At 41.6% G+C, this 20554-nt stretch overlaps 1 protein-coding gene across 4 annotated transcripts in view; it reads right to left on the reverse strand.

Moving 5' to 3' along the window:
• FLT3 (fms related receptor tyrosine kinase 3) overlaps positions 1-20554 on the reverse strand; it is a 65363-nt gene that overhangs the window by 17527 nt on the left and 27282 nt on the right. For all 4 annotated transcript variants that reach the window (XR_004422802.1, XR_004422800.1, XR_004422801.1 and 1 more), the window contains exons 6-18: positions 20257-20384; positions 19784-19923; positions 19536-19689; positions 18372-18540; positions 10230-10333; positions 9484-9592; positions 9031-9209; positions 8158-8264; positions 7933-8065; positions 7743-7847; positions 4460-4570; positions 2502-2655; positions 534-616 (exon numbers count right to left, since the gene is read on the reverse strand). Coding sequence is in view for 1 of the 4 variants with exons in the window: in XM_033103817.1 (XP_032959708.1) it covers positions 534-616; positions 2502-2655; positions 4460-4570; positions 7743-7847; positions 7933-8065; positions 8158-8264; positions 9031-9209; positions 9484-9592; positions 10230-10333; positions 18372-18540; positions 19536-19689; positions 19784-19923; positions 20257-20384 (1676 nt within the window). In the remaining 3 variants the exon portion in view is untranslated. The remainder of the gene's footprint in view (positions 1-533; positions 617-2501; positions 2656-4459; positions 4571-7742; positions 7848-7932; positions 8066-8157; positions 8265-9030; positions 9210-9483; positions 9593-10229; positions 10334-18371; positions 18541-19535; positions 19690-19783; positions 19924-20256; positions 20385-20554) is intronic.

The raw sequence follows: 20554 nt of genomic DNA on the forward strand, positions 1-20554 counted from the left end.
TTGCAATAGGTAGTTTGTCACATTGGGAAAAGAGTTAATATCTACCTACCACATTTTAGGGACCATATTGTACAGTTAATGTTCTTCCACTTAATCCAACAGTCCTATGAGGAAAGTATTAATGGGCCCATTTTACAAATGAGAAAATTGTAATTCAGGTGATTAAATAATTTACCCAAAGGCGTCCAGCCAGAAAGTGAAGGAACCACAGGTTAACCCAACTTCTATCTGACTCCAGAATTCACCATCTTTTCCAGATATCAGGTTGGCTCCAATGAATTCATGACTTTAAAAAGAATAACCTGACCAAATAAAATAGCCCTCAGTGTTTATTAAACACTGACTTAAGATTCACAATATATAAACTGTTGGGTTTTAACTACTTTTAAAGCAAATCTGCATTCATAAAGCTTATAGATGACAGTAGCAAAGAAAAACATGCTTTTGTATTTACACTTAAAAAAAAACAGCTAACACAGAACTCTTGTATCTGTTTCTATTTTAAAGTGCTACTAATTCGAATAAAATATTACCTTCAGATTGAAACGAATTCCCATTCAACCCTGAGGTACGATCCAAGTCCTGCTGTACTTGAACTTCTCTTGAACCAGGCATACTATTTTAAAAAATTGTTTTTCCGTTATTTATGTTCTTCTGAGTAGACATTTTATATTAAAAAATACACTTCATCAAAGAAATGAATTCCAGTTATAAATGGGCTTTTTAAATTAAAAGCACAGCATCAACTTGTCCACTTTTCTGTGGCATTAAAAACATCTGTGTAATTGAGTCATACCAGGGGAGGAGAGGGCCCGTTATCTGTATGAAATCTTACCATTCAAAGACGACCTCACTCAATCCTTACCACACTCTATAAGCTGAGTGTGAAAGTCACATTTGCTAAAAGAGAAACTAGGCTTGGGGAGCTGAATAGTATCTGCTGAAATCATGAAGCTAATAAAGGGGACAGCTAGGACTCACACCTCAGTCTTCTGTTTTTAAACTCAGCCCACTTTTTCTCTAAGAGTTCATGTAATACAGATCTTCCATAGAGATCTTTAAGTGTTCCACCATCCCCCTTTTTTCCAAGCTGACCTTTGTAAAGCTCGTTTCCTTTTCCTGTGAAATTAATAAATACTAATCATGTCAATCTCTTTTATGGTACATAATATAGAATTCTTCCCTGAAGCACCTCGCATGCATTATATACAGACAACAATTTGATTTACTCCAGCATACCAGTTTACCCCAGCTCACAGCTTCCATGTGTCTGGAAAATGGCTTGATGCCTTCAGACCACAAACAGTCCAAAAGTGATCGCTTCAGTGTGTTTAATACCCCAGTGAGTGAACCGCAGGCGCTAAGCTTACCAGCATTGGTTATTACCAACCGTGGAGTCCTGCTCACAAACATCTGACTCATTAGGGTAGGCCCTCTGCTCTAGAATATGGATGCCATTATAGACTTTTCTCAGTTTTAGACCATGAACTAAGAAATGAGTATAGAAGGGAGGACTGGTATAACAGGTACGAATTGGTGAAGGGCAACCGCACACAGACATGCACGGGGATCTCCATGGGGCCTTCCAGCTCTAAGATGCTGGGTCTGCACTGAAACTTACGTGCTAAGAAAACAAGGCTGGACTTTCAAATGCACCCTCCAAAAATCCCCCCTGGAAAAGATACAAGACTCAGACAAATGTGCCTTTAGGGTAAGGGAGAGCTTTCCCATACGCACGGAAATAGGACACCACAGTGGATTGAGGGATCTTCCTATCAAAATGCCTGTGGATTCATTCAGAGAGGTGTTACGTCCAAGTAATTAGCAAGAAATTCCAAGGATGAGGATGAGCATGCCACAGACTTCTCCAGCCCTCATCGATGCATGCCAAAACAAGAAATCAGCACCGAGAATCACCCAGGATTCCCTCAGATGGAGGAAGGTGCAACGCAGAGCACAGATAAATGTTACCACTACTTTATTCTGTCCCCATCAGATTATGTCAACTGATCTATCCTAATTTTTAAAAATCTAGTTTATGAGTTGAGAGCACTGTTGTGCAATACTCCCAGGACCTCTATGAACACGTCCAACACTTTGGAAAAATGTTCCTTCTCTCCACCCATCCCTAAATGTCCACCAGGAGGACTGAAAGGATGAACAAGGCACCTTTCTCCAAACTGAATATGTGTCTAGGGTGTGATTTAGGCTCAGGCGGACAGAGACTGGCTCCACTGCAGTGCCTGTAGGAAAGGGAAAGGTCTCACTGTTCCAAATCAACAAGGAAACTATAGCAAAGACAAGCGACATTTCTAGGTCTCAGAACCCACCGATTACACAATGCTGGACTCTGGCCTTTAGAAACTGGCCAGTGTGTGTGTGTGTGTGTGTGTGTGTGTGTGTGTGTGTGTGTGTGTGTAGGGAGCTGTTTAACCATCATAGTTTGTGTTCGAGAATGTGTAATTATGAAACTAGTCTCTTACCTGGACTTAGTCTCTTACCTGGAATTTGGATGTGATTGGAAAGTGGGGTAAAAACTGAAATTGTGTTCCTTGAAAATCTCCGTCCATGTCCTGTGAAATTTTTCTCTTTTATTTCTTAGATAGTTGAGAAGATCACCATAGCAACAGTATTCAAAAATCAAGTAAATTGGTCCTGAAATAGTGACAGTTTTAGCTATAGGTAAACAAATACCAAATAATTTTTTCAGATGTCTGTGTAGCAGAAAACATTCTCAATGAGATCTCACTTCTCCTTGACTTTGGGAGAGTACAACTTTTCCTGAGCCTAACTCTTCTTATACTTTAAATTCAACGTCAGCTTTTTGCTCAAACTCCTTTGGAAAGCAGTGTCTTCTGCCTTCCACTTTGGCCCTTGTTGTACATGTGGCCTCATCAATTATCACTGTCCATGTAGTTCTCCAGTTTGCAATTGGAAATAATAGGCCAGATGCATAAAGAACACTTTGTAAGTATGTGCTGATTTGTAGTTGCCTAGAAGAGACAACTAACTACCTGGTGTGACCAAAAAATATGGTGAATGTTTAAATTAAAAAAAATGTATTACAGCAAAAGACACATTGCCAATAACGCCCCTCAAAGTACTCCCCCTCGCTTCAAACACACTTATCCCACCATCTTTCCACTTTCTGAAGCATTTCTGGAAGTCCTCTTTCGTGAGTGTCTTTAATTGCGCTGTCATGGCTGTGCCCGTGTCCTGAGTCATTTTGACTTTGGGGAAGAGCCAGAAGTCACACGGTGCCAGACCCAGTGAATAAGGTGGATGAGGACACACTGTATGCTTTTATTTGATAGAAATTACCATATATCAGAAGCGATGTGTGACATGGAGCATTGTCATGATGGAGGATGATTTATGGCACATTTTAAAATACACCTTCTCTCAACTATAGCTTGCACCAACTGACTACACCGAACAAGTTGAAACTTGTCAGACATTGTTACTAAGGTTAGATGCACTGCTTCCTGTATTAAAGATCTCTGCCTTTCCCTTGGATGGCACTTGGTAGCAGCATTCACCGTATGTTTTGATCACAATGGAAAGGTTCCATGTCACACATCGCTTCTGGTATGGCAATTTCTGTCAAATAAAAATATTACGGTGTGTCCTCATCCACCTTATTGACCAGATCTGGCACTGTGTGACATCTGGTTCTTCCCCAAAGTCAAAATGACCATGAAAGGTAAACGTTTTGAATAGATTCAGGACATGAAGGCAGGCACAACAGTGCAAGTAAAGACACTCACGAAAGAGAACTTCCAGAACTGCTTTAGAAAGTGGCAAGAATGATGGGATAAGTGTGTTCAAAGAGAGGGGACTATTTTCAGGGGGATTAATGGCCAGGTGTCTTTTACTGTAATACATTTTTTTAATTTAAACATTCACCATATCTTTTGATCACACCTCATATATTCCTAATCCCCTCTCTAAGATCCATTTTCTCTTTTTTTTTGTTCTTTTAGTCCCAGTCCCAGGCCGCCTGTCCCAGAAAGAATGACCCTGGGTCACATTGTTCCCATATTTCTACGCTGAAGTGAGAGAATCAGAGCGCATCTCCATTAAATTATGGGAAAATAAGGTCTGAAGTCTGGCTTGGCTGTGCTTCTTTGAAACGGCCCAACCCAGGCAGCAGCCAAACTCAGCAGCCATTCCATGCACTGCGTTTACGCCAGCTTCCCAGCTGGGGAGACGGTGGAGGGAGAAACTACAAAATGTATTTGCAGTGTGGTGACTGGTAAGTAGGTTAGAATCACGTGGCATATCCCACTAGAGAGGGGTTCCTCTACACTGACCCATCTGATTACAACACGCTCGTGTCTAATTCCACTTGGGTTTGAGAGCCCATACCATGACTGAGAAAAATGAAACATGTGAGAACCAATGTCCTTATTGTCTTCGGGCTAAAATATTTTTCATTGGGAGTTTTCAGCCGAATTACCTGACTGTGTGCATGCCCCCAGCAGATTCACGATATTCTCATGGTTTCCCAGGTGAGTCATCATCTTGAGTTCAGACATGAGAGCTTCTTTTTCAGAACTGTCTGCTTTTTCTGTAAATGGAAGAGCACACAAAAAATACAAAACTACAAAATAGGAATTTTAGGTCACTTAATAAATGAAATCTTTCCTCAGTTCAGAGCAGGTTTGCATAAACATTTTAAAAATACATCAACTAATACATGCATTTTGAATAATAATATCCTGTCTTTTAAGACAGAATTCCAAAGATTGTAGTTTCAAAGCTGAATCTCATAATGTGCCTTTCTTTCTACTGGATGTTTCTGTATCTACCAAAATTAAAACCCTTAATATTGACCCTCAAAAAACAAAATAAAACAAAATAATAACACATGCTTTTCCTCCACAGAAGTTAATACAGATGCTGAAGGGAGAAACACACTGTTTTTTTTTTTTTGTTTGTTTGTTTTTGTTTTTGACTCTTGAATTTGTTGACATCATTGAGAGACAGGATAGGAATGTCAGTGAGGGTGGTTGGCTCCAGCCTGTGGCCCTCAGGTCTACAACTTTAAATTTGTCAGTGGGTCTAATGGTGAGGAGGTCAAAAAGGACCAATCCTCACTAACCAAGTTCTCAAGAGACTCATTAATTGATAATGAGAACTATAACGAATGAGTAGGCTAGGATGTATCCACTGGCCAAAGCATTCTCTCCCTGGAGAAAAGTCTTGATAGATTAGCAAATTGTACTCATAGTCTTACTTAGAAGCATAGCATGAGTAGTTATTGATGAACTTGAAGGTCTTGTGTCATTGAGGCTGATGTGCCAGTTGGTCAGGGCAGCTCTGCCCAGGTGGGTAGTGGAGCCGTAAAGGCAAGACTTCCCTGTCCAGGCTCAAGGCACCCGGTACCCACCCCTCTGTTAACTTATTCTTTCTTACAAACATGGTAACTTTTCTTTACATTCAATGGAGATTTGATTAAGATACTTCCAAGTCTCGTTATTTTGTCCTGGAAGACACCCCAGCCTTTATGGTGGCTTTTCCAGAACACTGAAGCCATCAGGAGTGTCCGTGTTCCCAACATCTTGTCTTGGGTGTGAGGTCCTTGACTTGTGCACTGTGACCCACTACCACCTCATGTCTTCCGCTGCTTCATGTTTTATAGAGATTCGTGGCTTTCAACTGTCCATGTCTTACTCCTTACGGCCAAAATAATACATTTTATGTGGTGCTTAACTTTTTCAAAGCACTTTCATATACCATTACCTGACATTCATTATTAATTCACTGAATAAGTATTTACTGAGTGCCTACTGTGTATCAGGCAATGTGCCAGGCCTTGGGGGGAAAAGTGATAGATAAGACACAGCCCCTGTCATCCTGGAGCTTAGAGTCTCCTGGAAAAGAGAGACACACAAATACATAATTACAATATAGTGGGATAAATGCAATATGGCAAATGAATGTGAGGTCACACCAGAGGGACACCTAACCAAGCTTAGGAGGGGTGGGGAAGGGGATGCCAAATATCTATGCTGACACCTGAGGAAAAGTAGGTGTTAACCAGGTGAATGCACAGGGAGGAGGGAGGAAGAAGAACATTCCATAGTGAGGTGACAGAATGGGCAAAGATCAAGAAAGAAGAGAGCAGAGCAAAACAGGTACAGACCCCGCCCTCATGAGGCTTACGGACTAATATGGCAGATCAAATAGTACTTGAATAATTAAATATGTAATTACATGTCGTGATAAACTCTATGGGGAAAAAGTCTATGGAGAGCTAAGATAGCACATTGCAAGGAACTTGATCTCGTCTTTGGTGTGAGACAAGGCCTCCCTGAAGAAGTGATATCTACGTTGAGACTTGAGGACCGAGTTGGGGAGAACCACATGAAGGAGAAGGGCCAGCAGAGGGTCAGGCTGTGTGAGGCTCTGGGACGGGAGGGAGCTCGGTGCTCTGGAGGAAGTGAAAGAAGGCCGATGAGCTGGCGTGCCAAGAGTGCGGATCGGGTGGTGAGCAGCCAGACCATGTCGGGTTATGTCGTGTGTCTCAAGAGGACTGGAAAGCAACTGGTAATGTTAAGTGGGAAAATGACTGGGTCTGTTTTGCGTTTTATAAACATCACTTGGGCTTCAGCACAGAGAATCTGAAAGGAGATGGAGTGCATACAGGGTAGCTGCGTAGAAGGCATGGCAGCCATCCAGGAGACATGGACTTGGACTAGGGTAGTAGTAATAGAGATAGGAGAAGAGATGGACTCAACGGATACTAAGCAGGAAATCCAACAGGAATAGCTTCTGAAACCAATAGAATGGGGATGGTTTCAAGGATGAGTCCTAGGTTTCTTGTTGGCCCAATTGTGTGGAACGTGGCTCATCATGGGTACTGGTACCAATCATTGAGGAGGAAGTATTGATGGAGGGCCAGGGTGGGAGGGGTTCGGTGTGGATGAGCTGAGTTAAAGGGACTTTAGAGACATCCAAGCATTTGGACGTATGAACCTGGTTGCTCAGAAGGAAGACACAATCGTGAGAATTGTTGGTATACAGGATGAAGTCCCGGCTGTGGTTGAGATGGGAAACGTGTGGAGAGAAAATGGAAGGGGACTCAGGAGCGCGCCTGCGGGAACTCCACATAAAGAGCTGGCAAAAGGCTATGAAGCTGTCAGCGAGGTAGGAGGAAAACCAGAAAAAATGGTGCCGTGGAAACCAAAAGGAAATAGGCACTTAAAGATGGAGAATAGTCAATCGTGCCAATTCATGCTAAAGGTTCAACCCATGTAAGGACTGATAAATGCCCGTTAGACTTAGCTCACTGGTGGTCACGGATCACTTTAGCAAAAGCCAGCCGGATATGTTCCTGCTCAGTGAGTGAGGCTAAGGGCGGGGATGGTGGTGGGAGCCAGATGGGAGCAGATGGAGTAAGGAGTGGGAAGCGATACAGAGTTCCAATTTGCTCTTCTACCCAGGGTCGATGTCAAAACGGCACAAACAGCATCTGCCTGTAACAACAGTTTCCCCAAACACCAAAGCCAACAAAACAAAACAAACAAACAAACAACCCTAAACGAAGAGAGAAGAGATGGAGTTTTGGATTCATGACTTGCATTTTACATTCTTACTTGGTTGCCACTGACCCCAACGCACTCCCTTTTTAGCCCTGAAGCATGGCAAGCAGTAACCACAGAAATGATGGGAGAAAGGAGAAGGGGAGGTGGGACCTGCACCACCCTCTTTGTGGCTACAATGCCACTTTACTGTACCTTTCAGCATTTTGACTGCAACCTGGATCGAGACTCCTGTTTTACTAATTCCATAAGCTGTTGCGTTCATCACTTTTCCAAAAGCACCTGATCCTAGCACTTTGCCTGCAAGATAAACGGTGAGTACATGTTTGAGATTTTCCCACAGAAAGGAAACGCTACAAAAACATCTGGAACATTCGATTCTTACCAAATTCTAAATTTTCCCTTGGAAACTCCCATTTGAAATCATATTCATATTCTCTGAAGTCAATGTAGAAGTACTCATTATCCAAAGCACCGGTCATCTGTACCATCTGCAGCTGGCTTTCATACCTAAATTGCTTCAGAGATGCAATAATCAGTCAGTTAGCAATAGGCAGTTCTTGGGGAACAGGAAACAATGATGAATGTTTACCTTTATTTTTTTTTTTACCTTTTTGTACTTGTGACAAATTAGCATGGTTAAAACGGCAATGAAGGGGAGACAAAGCCCTATGGTTGCGTAGAATGAGATGTTGTCCTGGAGGAAAGGGAAGGGGCCTGCAACAAAAGTGTCAACGAGCAGTGAATTAGGATTCCTGAATTTGAGTCACCATGATTTGCAACCCTTACAAGCTCTCGGCAAGTACTCCACTCCCCAAAGAAAATCATGCAATGGTCGTGTAAAGGACAAGTTTCCTTCCTAGAAAATTTTAAATGATCCTGAACCCTTTCCTACAAATCATTTACTAGGGTTGTAAGAATCACATCTATTTAAACCCACAGGGTCTACAAGTCAGGTAAAAAGAGAAGTTTGTGTTCCCCCATGAAGATAATGTATGAATGTGGAGAAGTTAGTTTTGAGATGCTGTTGATTCTAAATGATAAGCGTAGGTGGCCAGGTTCAGAATTGTTTAACTTAGAAGGGCTCTGAAAAACAAACTAAAAATTATAAAATAGCAGGCTAAGGGCAAATAAAGAGATTAAGCAAAAGAGAAAATGGTAGCAACTCCAAATTACTACATCTGTTTCTCAAGAGTTTGGTCTCTTTTGGGGGATGGTCATTATTGTGGGAGTTTGTGGTTCTACATACATCACTCTGATGCGCAAGTCATAGTAACCTTATGTAGAAGTCACTCTGCCCCGAGCTACACAACACTAACGCTGTATGTTCAGTGGGGATTCCTGCCTGACTCAGAAGCCTTCTTGTGTCACACACTGAACCTCTACTCTCTTGTAAAATTCCCCAAATAGAAGTGAACGACAGGACTAAGTTTTAGTGGGGAATTCCTGAAGGTGGTACGTTACCATAGCAGCTGTTGTATACCTGGTGAGTGTAAAAGGATCGTTTCACAAGATGTGCCCAAGGAATTGTGTGCACAGCACTTCACCAGGGCCCCTTTGATGGCTTCACTCATGTTCAAAATACTGTTGGATATCCACGGTCCAACCACTTTTCTGTTAACCTTTTTATTCCAAATTCCTTCTGTGATTTCTTCTGTGCAGCTGAAAAGAAATGGCAGATAGAGAAATTGGATAGGCGGGGCTCTCGTCAGACCGGAAGTTAGGGTTTCTCTAGTGAGCTCAGAAAGAGATTCGTCTGTTATGAGTTATCGATCAGAAACAATCTATAACCATGGGGCATTATGGTGGACTCAGAAAGTAAGCATTTTAAATGCTTCATCATTTCTTCTCAAATTGTGCTCATGAGAGCCAATATGTCAGAGGGAGTGTGAGTTTCATGTTGTTCCAATACAAGAGACACCAGTGTCTTTATTACTTGGAAGACTTGTCGGAACACTTCTTCCAGGTCCAAGATGGTAATGGGTATCCATCAGAGGAACAAGAAGCGTTACTTGTTGATGCCTCGCCTCGCACTTGAGGTTTCCCTGCAGAGAGTAACATGAAAAATAAGCCCATGTAGTACGGTACTTTCCAGAAATGGTTTCCAGGTCAGCTTCACATAGACTGCCCATGTACTCTGAGCAGCCTGTGCTTCTGGGAGGGTGTCTCATGCAGGATAACTCGAGACCTCTGGTTATGTCCTTGTCATGTGAACTTCTGCACAGGCAGCCCTATGGAACACCACTTTTCCACTGCTAGGCTCCATAGGAGCTAAGGTGTAGACCTCTATCTACCCGCACACCTCAAAAGGATTCTTGGCTTCAGAAGTAACTGCAAAAATTCCAACGAAGTGTACTCTTATCTTTTTATAGACCAAAGAAACACAGACTATTAAAACAAGTAAATGGCAGGTAACATGATGTTTGGCCTTTCCTTAAACATGACCTTCTGAGGTACTAAAGTCAATAATGTCACAACACTAAAGCACATTCAGAGAGGGCATGCACTAAGTCTCTTAACTTCAAAGGATGAATTTTATGAAAGTAAAATTCCGAAACGCTTCGGTATACAAAAAGTTTATAGCATTCCTTCTACACCATTACTTAGCTCTTTTTGGTTACAGTTAATAAAGAGTTAAGGAGTTATAAGATTAAAATTAAATTTCTTGACAATTTAACTTACTTCTTATATTCAGCGTGAACATTTTTGTGAACTGGGCATCATCATTTTCCGCATGGAATATGTATTCTCCTGGCTGGTGTTGATGGTTGCAAAACTTAGATATGCTGTTTGAAAAAGAATTAATGACAGACTTAGCCCGATTCTCACAGGAGTTGCTGAAATGAATGATGGTGTGCGTGGGAAGCGTCCCCCTGGAGACTCTCACTCTTAAAGTTCGATGGACAAGGAGGTGTCTGTATGCCAGGCCCTTGCTACTCAAAGTGCAGTCCATAGATAGAAAGTATCAGCACCAGTATTATCTGGGAGCTTGTTAGAAATACAAAATCTCAGGCCCCACCTCAGACCTACTGACTTAAAGTCTGCATTTTAAGATGATCTCCATGTGATTTGTATGCACATTAAAAGTTGAGAAGCTGATCTAGGCTGGGGCGCCTTAGAGAGATGGGAAGCTTCCTGCCTCTACTATTCTATATCTCCTGGACTAGTCCAACTGCCACGAAATCTGGAAGAACCTCTGTAATTGGAGGAGCCCGTATCTCCCCTGCTTCCTGAAAGAATGGCTCTCTGGTGTTGGTCCAAAGCAGGACCTATGACCTACAGAAATAGCGATTAACAGTGATGAGGGTTCAAATCCACTGAATTTGTACACAAATCTTTGGGTGGTCAGCAGGCTCTGATATCCATTTGGAATGCTCAGCAACCACTCACCACATTTTGGCGTGGCTAACATGATATTGGAGGTTCTCTGTCATGTCTACCACGTATACAAGATGCTGGCTAGTGTAGGGGGCTGTGGGATAGTGTAGGAGGGGTAGGGGAGTAAGAAGCTCTGGAATATGTCTTCATGAATTGAAGAAATAGGAAAAACTTCCCTTAGGTTAAGAAAATTTAAGGCTTTTTCAGAAGTTATTTACTTAGGCCTCCTCTATACAGCCTACCTGAAGTAAAAAAAAAAAACAAAAAACAAACAAAAACAAAACATAACTAACAAAGATTATGTTTGGACAAGGTAGAAATGTAAAGATCAGGACCCTGAGTGGACGCCGGCCATAAACTAGGAGCTACGTAGAAGGCAAACTATACAATATGGCTCCTGTCCTCAGAGAGATCGTAATCCAGTTGGGTGGCAAAGCCCACACAAGCGGAATACTTAAAGCGCTAAATGACGTAATCTGGCCAAGAGAAGATCAAAGGATGAGAGGCCAGTGTTGATAAGACAAGTTCTGAGGGCTTCTTAGAAGTGGGGCTTGAGCAAGGTCTTCGTGGATGAGTTGGTTTTTTTTTTTAGTTTAATTTTTTTTATTTATTTTTTATTAGTTTCAGTTGTACAAAACAATGTAATGGTTAGAGTTGGTTTTAATGAGGTCAAAAGAAAAGACCTTTGAGGAGCAGGCATCGGCAGGACTTAAGACACAAGATGGGAATTCACCACAAGGAGAGCGATGGAGAGGGTGCTGGACTCGGGCACAGGTGCATGGTGGGAGGTGATAGAAAAGAGGGCTAAATGGGTAGGCGGGGCCAACTGATCAGGGACCTTGAAAAACCAGCTTATTTAGATCTGATGAGAAAGCAGAAGATGCTATGAACTCCTAAGAAAGACCTGAATATCATGAACAGTATTTTAGTTTAGACTGATGGCAGTAGAGAAAGTTTATTGGAAGGAAATCTGGGGGCAGTTGTCATAACCTAGGAATTCACTCATTCATTCATTGGTAGAGCCTATTCGTGGAAGGAATCAGGAATACAACAGTGAGTTAGAAAAAAATAGGTTTGTGCTTTCACAGAATTCTCAGCTGGTGACAGCAGACAAGTGAATAAGCAGTTACAGTATAATGTGGGAAGTCCTATGAGAGGAGAGGTTCAGATTTGAGAGCTCTGAGCATGGAAAGGTGAGTGTTGTCTAAGGTAGGGAAAATGAGAAAGGAGAGGAAACAGCCGACCCAAGGGCACCAGCAAAAAAGAAAGAGCAGGTGCTGGACTGGATATAGAGATGAGGAGAGAATAGAACCCCAGTTGATCCCTAAGATGCAAATCACACACGTTAACAACTGATGAGCAGCTTCGAGCCCATGTTTATCCGACACCGGTGCTGTGCATCCTGAACTCCGAAGCTAAAAGGTAGCTCTGACTGCTATAGGGATGAGAGAACTGATTGCGCTGACATGCCAAGTGAGAATTTAACAAGCTTTTTGTTTGCCTTGTTAACATGACGGCTGAAGAAATAAAACAGTGGTAGGGGGATGGGTGAAAAAGGGGCAGGGGATTAAGAAGTACTATCTGCCAGTTATCAAATAAATCACAGGGATGTAAAGTACAGCACAGGGAATAGAATCAATAATACCTAATAACTACATGTGGTGGCAGATGGGTACTAGACTTACTGTGGTGATCACTTCGTAAGGCATATAAACGTTGAGGGTACATCTGACACTCATATAATAATATATGTCAACTATACTTAAAACTAAATTTACAAAAAAAGAAGTAAAAAGGGAATTTCTTATCCTGACCTACTTCTGGACGAGAAGAAGGAAATGGTTGAAATGGAAGTGGTAGAAAATTGGGGGAAAGCCAAATTATAACCCTAGGGAGAAAAGCTATCAGATACAGCTACATGTGATTCCCAGACTTTAGGAAGACTCAGTTTAAATGGTCCAAAAAGAGCCTCTATAAGGCAAAAATGTAATTTTCAATGGACAATAGCCAAAGACCATGAAAAGGAACAAGAGAGGAGATTAAAAAAGAAGAAGAAGAAGGAGGAGGAGGAAAAGAAGGAGGAGAAGAAGAAGGAGAAGAAGAAGGAGAAGAAGGAGCCCTTTGGCTAGCCAGAAACCATGCCAAAGGCACCAATCAATTTGACAGAAAAAGAAATTACTGATACAGCTGTTGAGTATCATGCATACCAATGCAAACTGTTTTGTAAACTCTTTTCCTCCTAAGTCTTTGGTGCTGTCTTCATGGAGTATGATTGGCCATGGTGTAAACGAGGTAGCATCTAAAATATTCTCACTTTTCCAGCTGATAAAGTGGTCACATAAATAGCCCGAACATAAAGGTGACTGTTCAGGTCGTGTTAAACTGCATGTCCTCCTGCTTACGAGGATGACAGTCAACCCTGCAATCACGACAACGGCATCGCTGAACCTCCTCTGGAAATTCCAAGGGTCCACCCAACTTGGTGACTGGGGGATTCAAAGCTTCCTCTTTCTCTCGGTGTTTTTCTAAAAACTGGCCAGTTGGCATGAGATGGGAGATGAGAAAACTGGAGTTTACAGTGACATAATGTCTGAGTGACTAAGAAGATGCACTCTCAGGACAACTATGAAAGGGATTTTCTCCTCTGTACAATCAAAGTGCAGGTCATTTTTATTTTCCATTTGGCGCCTAGAGGGGAGGACCTGAGAAAAAGAAGGCTCTTTCTAGCAGCATAATTTGACTATAAAGATGCTTTATTCAAAGAACAAGGGATTAGCAAAGTCAAATCAGAATGCAGAGAGTGATAAAGCAGGATTGGGGAAGCTGAGAGCTTTTGAAACTGGAGAGCGAAGAGCTGACACGACCGAGGTGGCTTTACAGGCACCGGAGGACACCTGATCAGGAAGCAGGTGCTCCTATCTCCCTCAGACTGAAGTTTCGGCGGGGCTGGGGGAATACACCCGGCTGAAGCTGAATCTGATCTGTTCGTATTTCTGTCCTGAGTTAGATAGAGAGTCAGGCGGCGGGAGAGAGGGGCTGATGATTTTATTTTAGTCTATATAATACCTAGTTCATTTTTATTTCCTTTCAGGGGACCTGACAAGCCTGGGGACGTATAACCATTGAAAACTCAATAGTGAAGGATGGCTCATCTCATAAGGAAGCACATTTTTATTTTTAAATAGCCAAGGAGTGTGTTTGTATTTTTGTTTTCTTACACACTGTGTTTGAGAAGCTCGTACTTTTGAAATGAGCTGGTTGTCAAGAGGCATATAGTGATAAGGTTAAAATCACAAACTTTGAATCCGTCTGTTTTTGCTGGCATCCCAACTCTGCCATTGCCCAGTGATGTAACCTTGGGCAAGTCACTTATCATCTCTGTTCCTCAGTTTCCTCATCTGGAAAATGAAGACAGTAGTTGCATCTACCTCATATGGTTGTTGGAGAACTTTCTGTCAAGTTTTTTTTTAAGCAGTTTTGTATAAAGTGCCTATAATAGAGACTAGCATATAGTAAACACAATATATGTGTTGGATTATTATTATTATTATTATTATTATTATTATTATGAATCTTGTTAAGTCCAGTAGTCACCTTGAATAAAAACATCATTTAGAAGCTTTTCTCTGAGGTATACAGCCAGTGAGAAAATCACATTAAAATGAAAAGGTGCAAAGATGCCCATCAACAGGACTTAGTTGAAATAAACTTTTCTCAAAAGTGAAATACTGTGCGGCATTAAAATGATACTGTAACTAATGTAAGATGTGCTTATTCAAATAGAAATATTTTTTTAAATGAAAAATCAGGTTATAAATGGCACAATTTCACGTTCGTGCAAAAACCTATATTTACATGTTTCTGTCATGGTGGTTACATAGAAAAAGTTTGAAATATAATCTCTGGAGGTAGACTTTGGGGGGTTATTTCTATTTTTATTTTAAAGGCAATTTCAGAAAACAGTGAATGAAGTCTATTGACCTTGCCCTGTGTGATCGGGCAAGTAACTCAGCCTGCTTCCAGATTTCATAAAATGGTATTATGAGGATTAAATGAGATCATCCATGTAAAGGACTTTGCACATTATCTGGCACACGGTAAGCGCTCAGAGAAGTTTCTTTTCTTCTCAGTGAGTGGCTTCATGTGGTGTGCACCGGAGGGGATCAGGATTTGCTTGGGGGCTCTCGATATTTCACTATACCCAAATATCTTTTCTCTCCTTTCTGTCTAGCTCAGGCTCATCTCCTTCAGAAAACAGCAATCCTCCCAAGAGGCTCTCTACTCTTCTGTAATTACATATCATTTATTGATTTGTTCATGAGAAGGAACGAGTCTCCCTACCCAGAACCCCGACGACAACCACACTCCGATTACCAGACGCTCACTTAATGAGCATGGAGGGGTGGGCTGTCAGGGCAGGGCTCAGACTGGTAGAGTTGGGAAATTAAATATCTCAGAGAGAAGAAAAACAAAAGGATTGGGCAGGCCTAAGGAACCTCTTTCAGAAGAAATTACTAAATAATTATAACATTCTAATAAGTTGGTTTTTTGTTTTGTTTTGTTTTTACCATGAAAGTAGGAAAAGCTAAGGTAGATTTGTTTGTAATTCAGTCTTTAGAGAGAAAAAATTATGCAAACCAACAGATGAAATCTCCTAGAACCCTTTCTCAAGACCAGGATGTCAAGACTGAGGGAAAGTTATACTTTAATAAAGTGTAAACACATAAAGGCAAGCCATAATCAACTTTGGTGTAAAATTTGAGGAAGTAAATTGGAGAAACGAAGCTGCGAAGGTGAGGAAGCTGAAAGACTTCTGGCACACACACTGACCACATCAAAGCTTTTTTCAGGAGCAATGTTATTGCATAGACATTACAGTTACATATAAAAACTTGTGTCGCTTTGATTATAAAGTAATCTCTGCAACACGACTTAAATACTGCACTTCACACACAAAATTCAATTTGATTAAATTGGTGAATCTAGGTGGTGGGAAAAGGATGCTCACTGTCCTGTTCTTCGAGTTGACTGGCAATTGTGAAACTTTTTATGGTAAAAAGTTGAAAAGAACTCAGACTTTAATTTAGTCTGCCATCCCGTCTCAACACAGAGCGTCATGTGGAGAGCAAAAGACATTTAGAGCACTAGTGTTCACATTTTTTGTTGTTCATTTTTATTTGGTATGTTGAGCATCTTTTTCATGAAGAAGAAGGCGCCGTCTTCCCTTTGCATATTTATTGAGTGGGCCGTCACCCGTAGGGTGTCATTATCACCAACAAGCACTAGCTCTACAAGAACCTTTTAAGTAAGACGAACAGCGAGGGCTGGGTGTCGTGGTAAGTGCCACGTGTTGGTCGTTGCAGTGCAAAGAGGACGCCCCTGCCTCATCTTTGGCCCAGGCGATGCACTGAGTTACTTTCCAGAGGTGATGACGATTCGTTCATTTACTAAATAAACACTCCTTGACTGAAGGAGGCATTATACACAGATAGAGAAATGACAGACAGCCTATCCTTCTGGAGTTTATAAACTCACTGCTGAGATTCTACACACGAAGAGGTTAACTATACCCCCAAGTCATGACGACTGAGCGGTACAAACACTAGAGGAAGCAGGGTCTGCACTGATTCATTCACTTGGTTAGGGAGTTACAAGATAACTGCTTGGAGTCAAGGGTACAGATTGTGATCATGGCATGAAACCAAATGAACTAACCCACTAGATAGGCCCACAACCCATGTGTCAGAGACATGTTTCTCTAAATGATTTCGTAAAATCTTAAGAGGTCGTGCCACATGTCACCAGCACAGTCGCAATGGTCTCCCAGGTGGCCTCGGGCTCTTAAACGTGCCCTGTACATTTGAGGGAGGGGGTGGGGGAAGAGAAACATTACCTTATTCCCTCTTGTGGGCCCTCATGGCATCAAGCCTGTAAGAAGATATTAAAGGAATGTTCCTGGAACTAAGTTGAGTTGATTTTCTATCTCTTTGAATCAGGTTCAGAAGAGAATCCCGTAGTGTTAAGAGCTTCTCTGACACTAGGTCACAACACAAAGAAGGGAGGGAAAAGTGACAGCTCTGATATCCTCCGGAACACAAGCCTGTGGTATAGTCAATTTAACTAGGAAGAAGGTGGCTGAGTCCCTGGCCTCCTACTTTCAAGTTTGATGATTCAGAATCAGGGTTTATGACAATGGGTGATCCCTCCAAAGCAGTGGTTCTCCACCACAGGCAATTTTCCCTCACCAGGGGATGCTTGGCAATGTCTGGAGATACTTTTGGTCGTCACAACTGGGGGTGGTGGTGCTACTGACATGCAGCAGGTGGAGGCCAGAGGTCCTGTCAAATGCCCTGCAGTGCAGAGGAGAGCCCCCCCAGAACAAGGAATTATCCAGGCCGAGATGTCAATAGCGCTGCTTTGAGAAGCCCTGACTTAGGAGACTGTGTATCAGTCAGTGCACAGGCCAAAGGCTGCGTTCTGAATTACCTGAAAAGCGACTTTTTTACACTCTTTTTCTTGCTAAGTCTTCAAAGTCTAGTGTGTACTTTATAGTTCCAGCCCATCTCAATTTGGTCTAGCCGCATTTCAAGTTCTCAACAGCCACATGTGGTCGGTAGCTACTGTACTACACAGCACAGACTTAGACCTGTGGCACGAATCACAGAGGTTCTCATTAAAAATGCAGAATCTGGGCATTTTGCTCCAATTTCAGCTCCGCGTGTCTAGAATGGGATCCAGGAATCCACATTTTAACATTTGCCCAGATGATGCCTATACAGTTGTTTTACGGTCTACATGTTGAGAAACAATGATGTATTCCAGAACAGTGACTTGCTTCAGAGAGAAAGAGTCCCTCTCAGTCATTCACAGTCTAGCCTGAAACCACGTTACATAGGATTTGCTTTAAGAGATAAGAGGTATTGTAGCCATAGAAAATACAAGAAAAAGTTATTTGTTTTCCAAAGAGGGAATGAAGAATTTCTCCTGTAAGAGAACCTTGAGAACTCGGGAAAATGAAATTTTCCTTTAGCATTTATTACTGGGTGATTTCTGCATTTTCATTTTTTGAAAACATAAATCAATACACCTACAGGTTTTCAAGGGGTTTTAGTTCCTCAATCATCTGCAAATGTGCTCAAGGAGACTCGGTCTACTTACTACAGGACGGTACTCTCAAACAGGAAGTAACAATCTGGTGACTCAGAAAAAGGCAAGGAACCTTCCTCAATCTAATAGGATTCTTTCCGTTTTTTGTGTGCAGTGGGGTATCTTACCTGAACTGACTATAAAACTGTCTGCTACCGGGTCCTCACATCTGTTGTTTGTTTTCTCGTCTTCGGTGTCAACTCAATAATATATGAACTCATATAACTCAAAAGTGCCCTTCTGTTGGGGCAACAAGAGTGCTAAGCATGACAGAGGTCCTGAAGGTCTTTGTTGCCTCACCTGTACCCATCGTCCAGGACACTTTGTTCACAAGGAAATGATTTTCGCGAGAAGGTCCATGTACATCTGATCTGTGGATATGCCTTAAACCTGACAGAAAAACAAAACTCTTCATACTGGTCAATTTCATAATCTTCACTTGTTTTGGAAGCGTTTATAAATCCCTTCTCTGTAAAAAAAAAAAAAAAAAAAGGCATTTATAAATTAGATAATGAGACTCATATGGAAATATATTGAGAAGATAAATACATTTTTATTCATCGATTTAATGCAAGAAAGCCCAGATGTGGGCACGCTGCAGGTCAGATTCAATAGTCCAACAAGAAATACAGGAGACCTCTCCCCCGTTACAAGCCTGAGCTCAGCCTTCAGAGAATTGAATGTAAATAACTGACTCTCTTCCCCAAGGAAACTTATAAGTAAACACACAGATTTCGCAGACAATTTCAGGAGGTTGAAAGGGCTCTCCCAGCCCCACTGAGCTTGTACAGAGGAGGGGTCCTCAGCCTGAATGGCTCTCTCAGTGACACATCCCATATAAAATGACCTCAGGGCACAAATAAAAGAACACTCTAAGGAGCAATATTTACAAGGTTTCCTTGGGGGAACACTTCCTTATGGGTGTGATAACAGAATCACTTCATTTCTTAGCATTTTCCTGAGGGCTGAAGGCTGCCACCTACTCTGAGATTACTGAAAGTGTGATTATTTTCAAATCCACCATAGCCCACCCAAATTCCAATGCATCTGGGAGCTTGTCCGGTTCGCATAGTCATTGGTCATTGCCCTCACAGTTTGTTCTTAGAACAAATATTTAGTAAGTGCCGATTTTGTGTCAGGTTCTCTTCCAGGTTCTGGGACTACAAGGATGGATGGAATTACTCCTGTCCTTGGGAAACTTACAGGCTATTGGAAGACAAAATTCCACAAACAGATGGTCACGTGCCATTACGGTACGTTCGAAGACAGTGACATTCAAGGGGGCTCGGTTTAAGTGGAAAAGGAAGGGAGTGGGTAGTGCGCATTTGCAAACCTATTCTAATTGAGTGCCCTTCTCAGCTCTTTGACACTAACATTATATTGAAATCAAATTTGCAGCACATACGTCCCAGTACACACTAAAGCAACTAAAACTGAATAGATTGCATGAGCAGCCTGCATTACCTACGATGGTAACCAAAGCTGATTGATTGGGATGCTTGGAAGAGGAGCAAGTATAATATCCGGTGTTGTTTCTTCCCACTGATGATACAAAAGCAAACAGAATCCGTATCATAGTTCTGTTTTTGGAATAGGTACTCATCTCAAAGTAGCTGCCCTAGGTGTTAATAAAACAGAGTGAGTTTAATGATTTCAACCTGCACCATCAGTTCACTGTTTCTGCATTTTCAGAATGCAAACGCGTCTATTACCTTCTCCAGCGCTTTATTTTCTAATTCCCAGGTGAGCCCGAATCCGTGGTTTACGTGCACAGCTTTGCACCTGATCCATAAGGGTTCCCCCACTTTAAGAAATAACTGTGGCAGTGTGGTCTGAGGCGTCTGGTTTAGATCTAGAAGACGAGAACATCCTGAGTAAGAAAAAAAGTGATTTTTCCTCATCGCAAAATATACCCGGAACATTCTGGAGAACAAAGATGTCAAGGTCATTTCAAATGTTACGGACTTTTTATTATTTTTTTAACCTTTTAAAATTAATGAAAAACTTTTAATTATTTTACCAAATCTTGTAGCAGTTACAGAATCTACAATATTACATCTAAAATGGTCTAAAGGAACTACAAAATTTCTGAAGCTGAATGATTACCTAAACCTTCATGGCGAGTCCCAGATCGTTTCTAAGGAATAGGCCCTGAAAGTAGAAATACGTGATTTTATGGTCTTACCTATTGTGAACAGCTTGGTACATTCCCTCCCCAGCTCATTTCTGGCACAGCACCTTATGTCTGTTCCAAACAACTCATGAAGAACACTTTCCTCCTTTGTAACAACAGCTGCACTTTTTCCTTTACAGCTGCAATTAGAAAATAAATGTCATTTGACTAAACATGTTTTAAAATTACAAAGGACTGTTCAGGAGAAGAAGAGAGTTAAATGTTCTAGAGCCTAAACAGGCTCATTAGAGCCTGTTTTAAGAGTGAGCAGGTCAAAAGGTAAACAAAAACCCAAATGTATGATTTCAGC

Source organism: Rhinolophus ferrumequinum, chromosome 4 (assembly GCF_004115265.2).
Source record: "Rhinolophus ferrumequinum isolate MPI-CBG mRhiFer1 chromosome 4, mRhiFer1_v1.p, whole genome shotgun sequence".
Lineage (NCBI taxonomy): Eukaryota > Metazoa > Chordata > Mammalia > Chiroptera > Rhinolophidae > Rhinolophus > Rhinolophus ferrumequinum.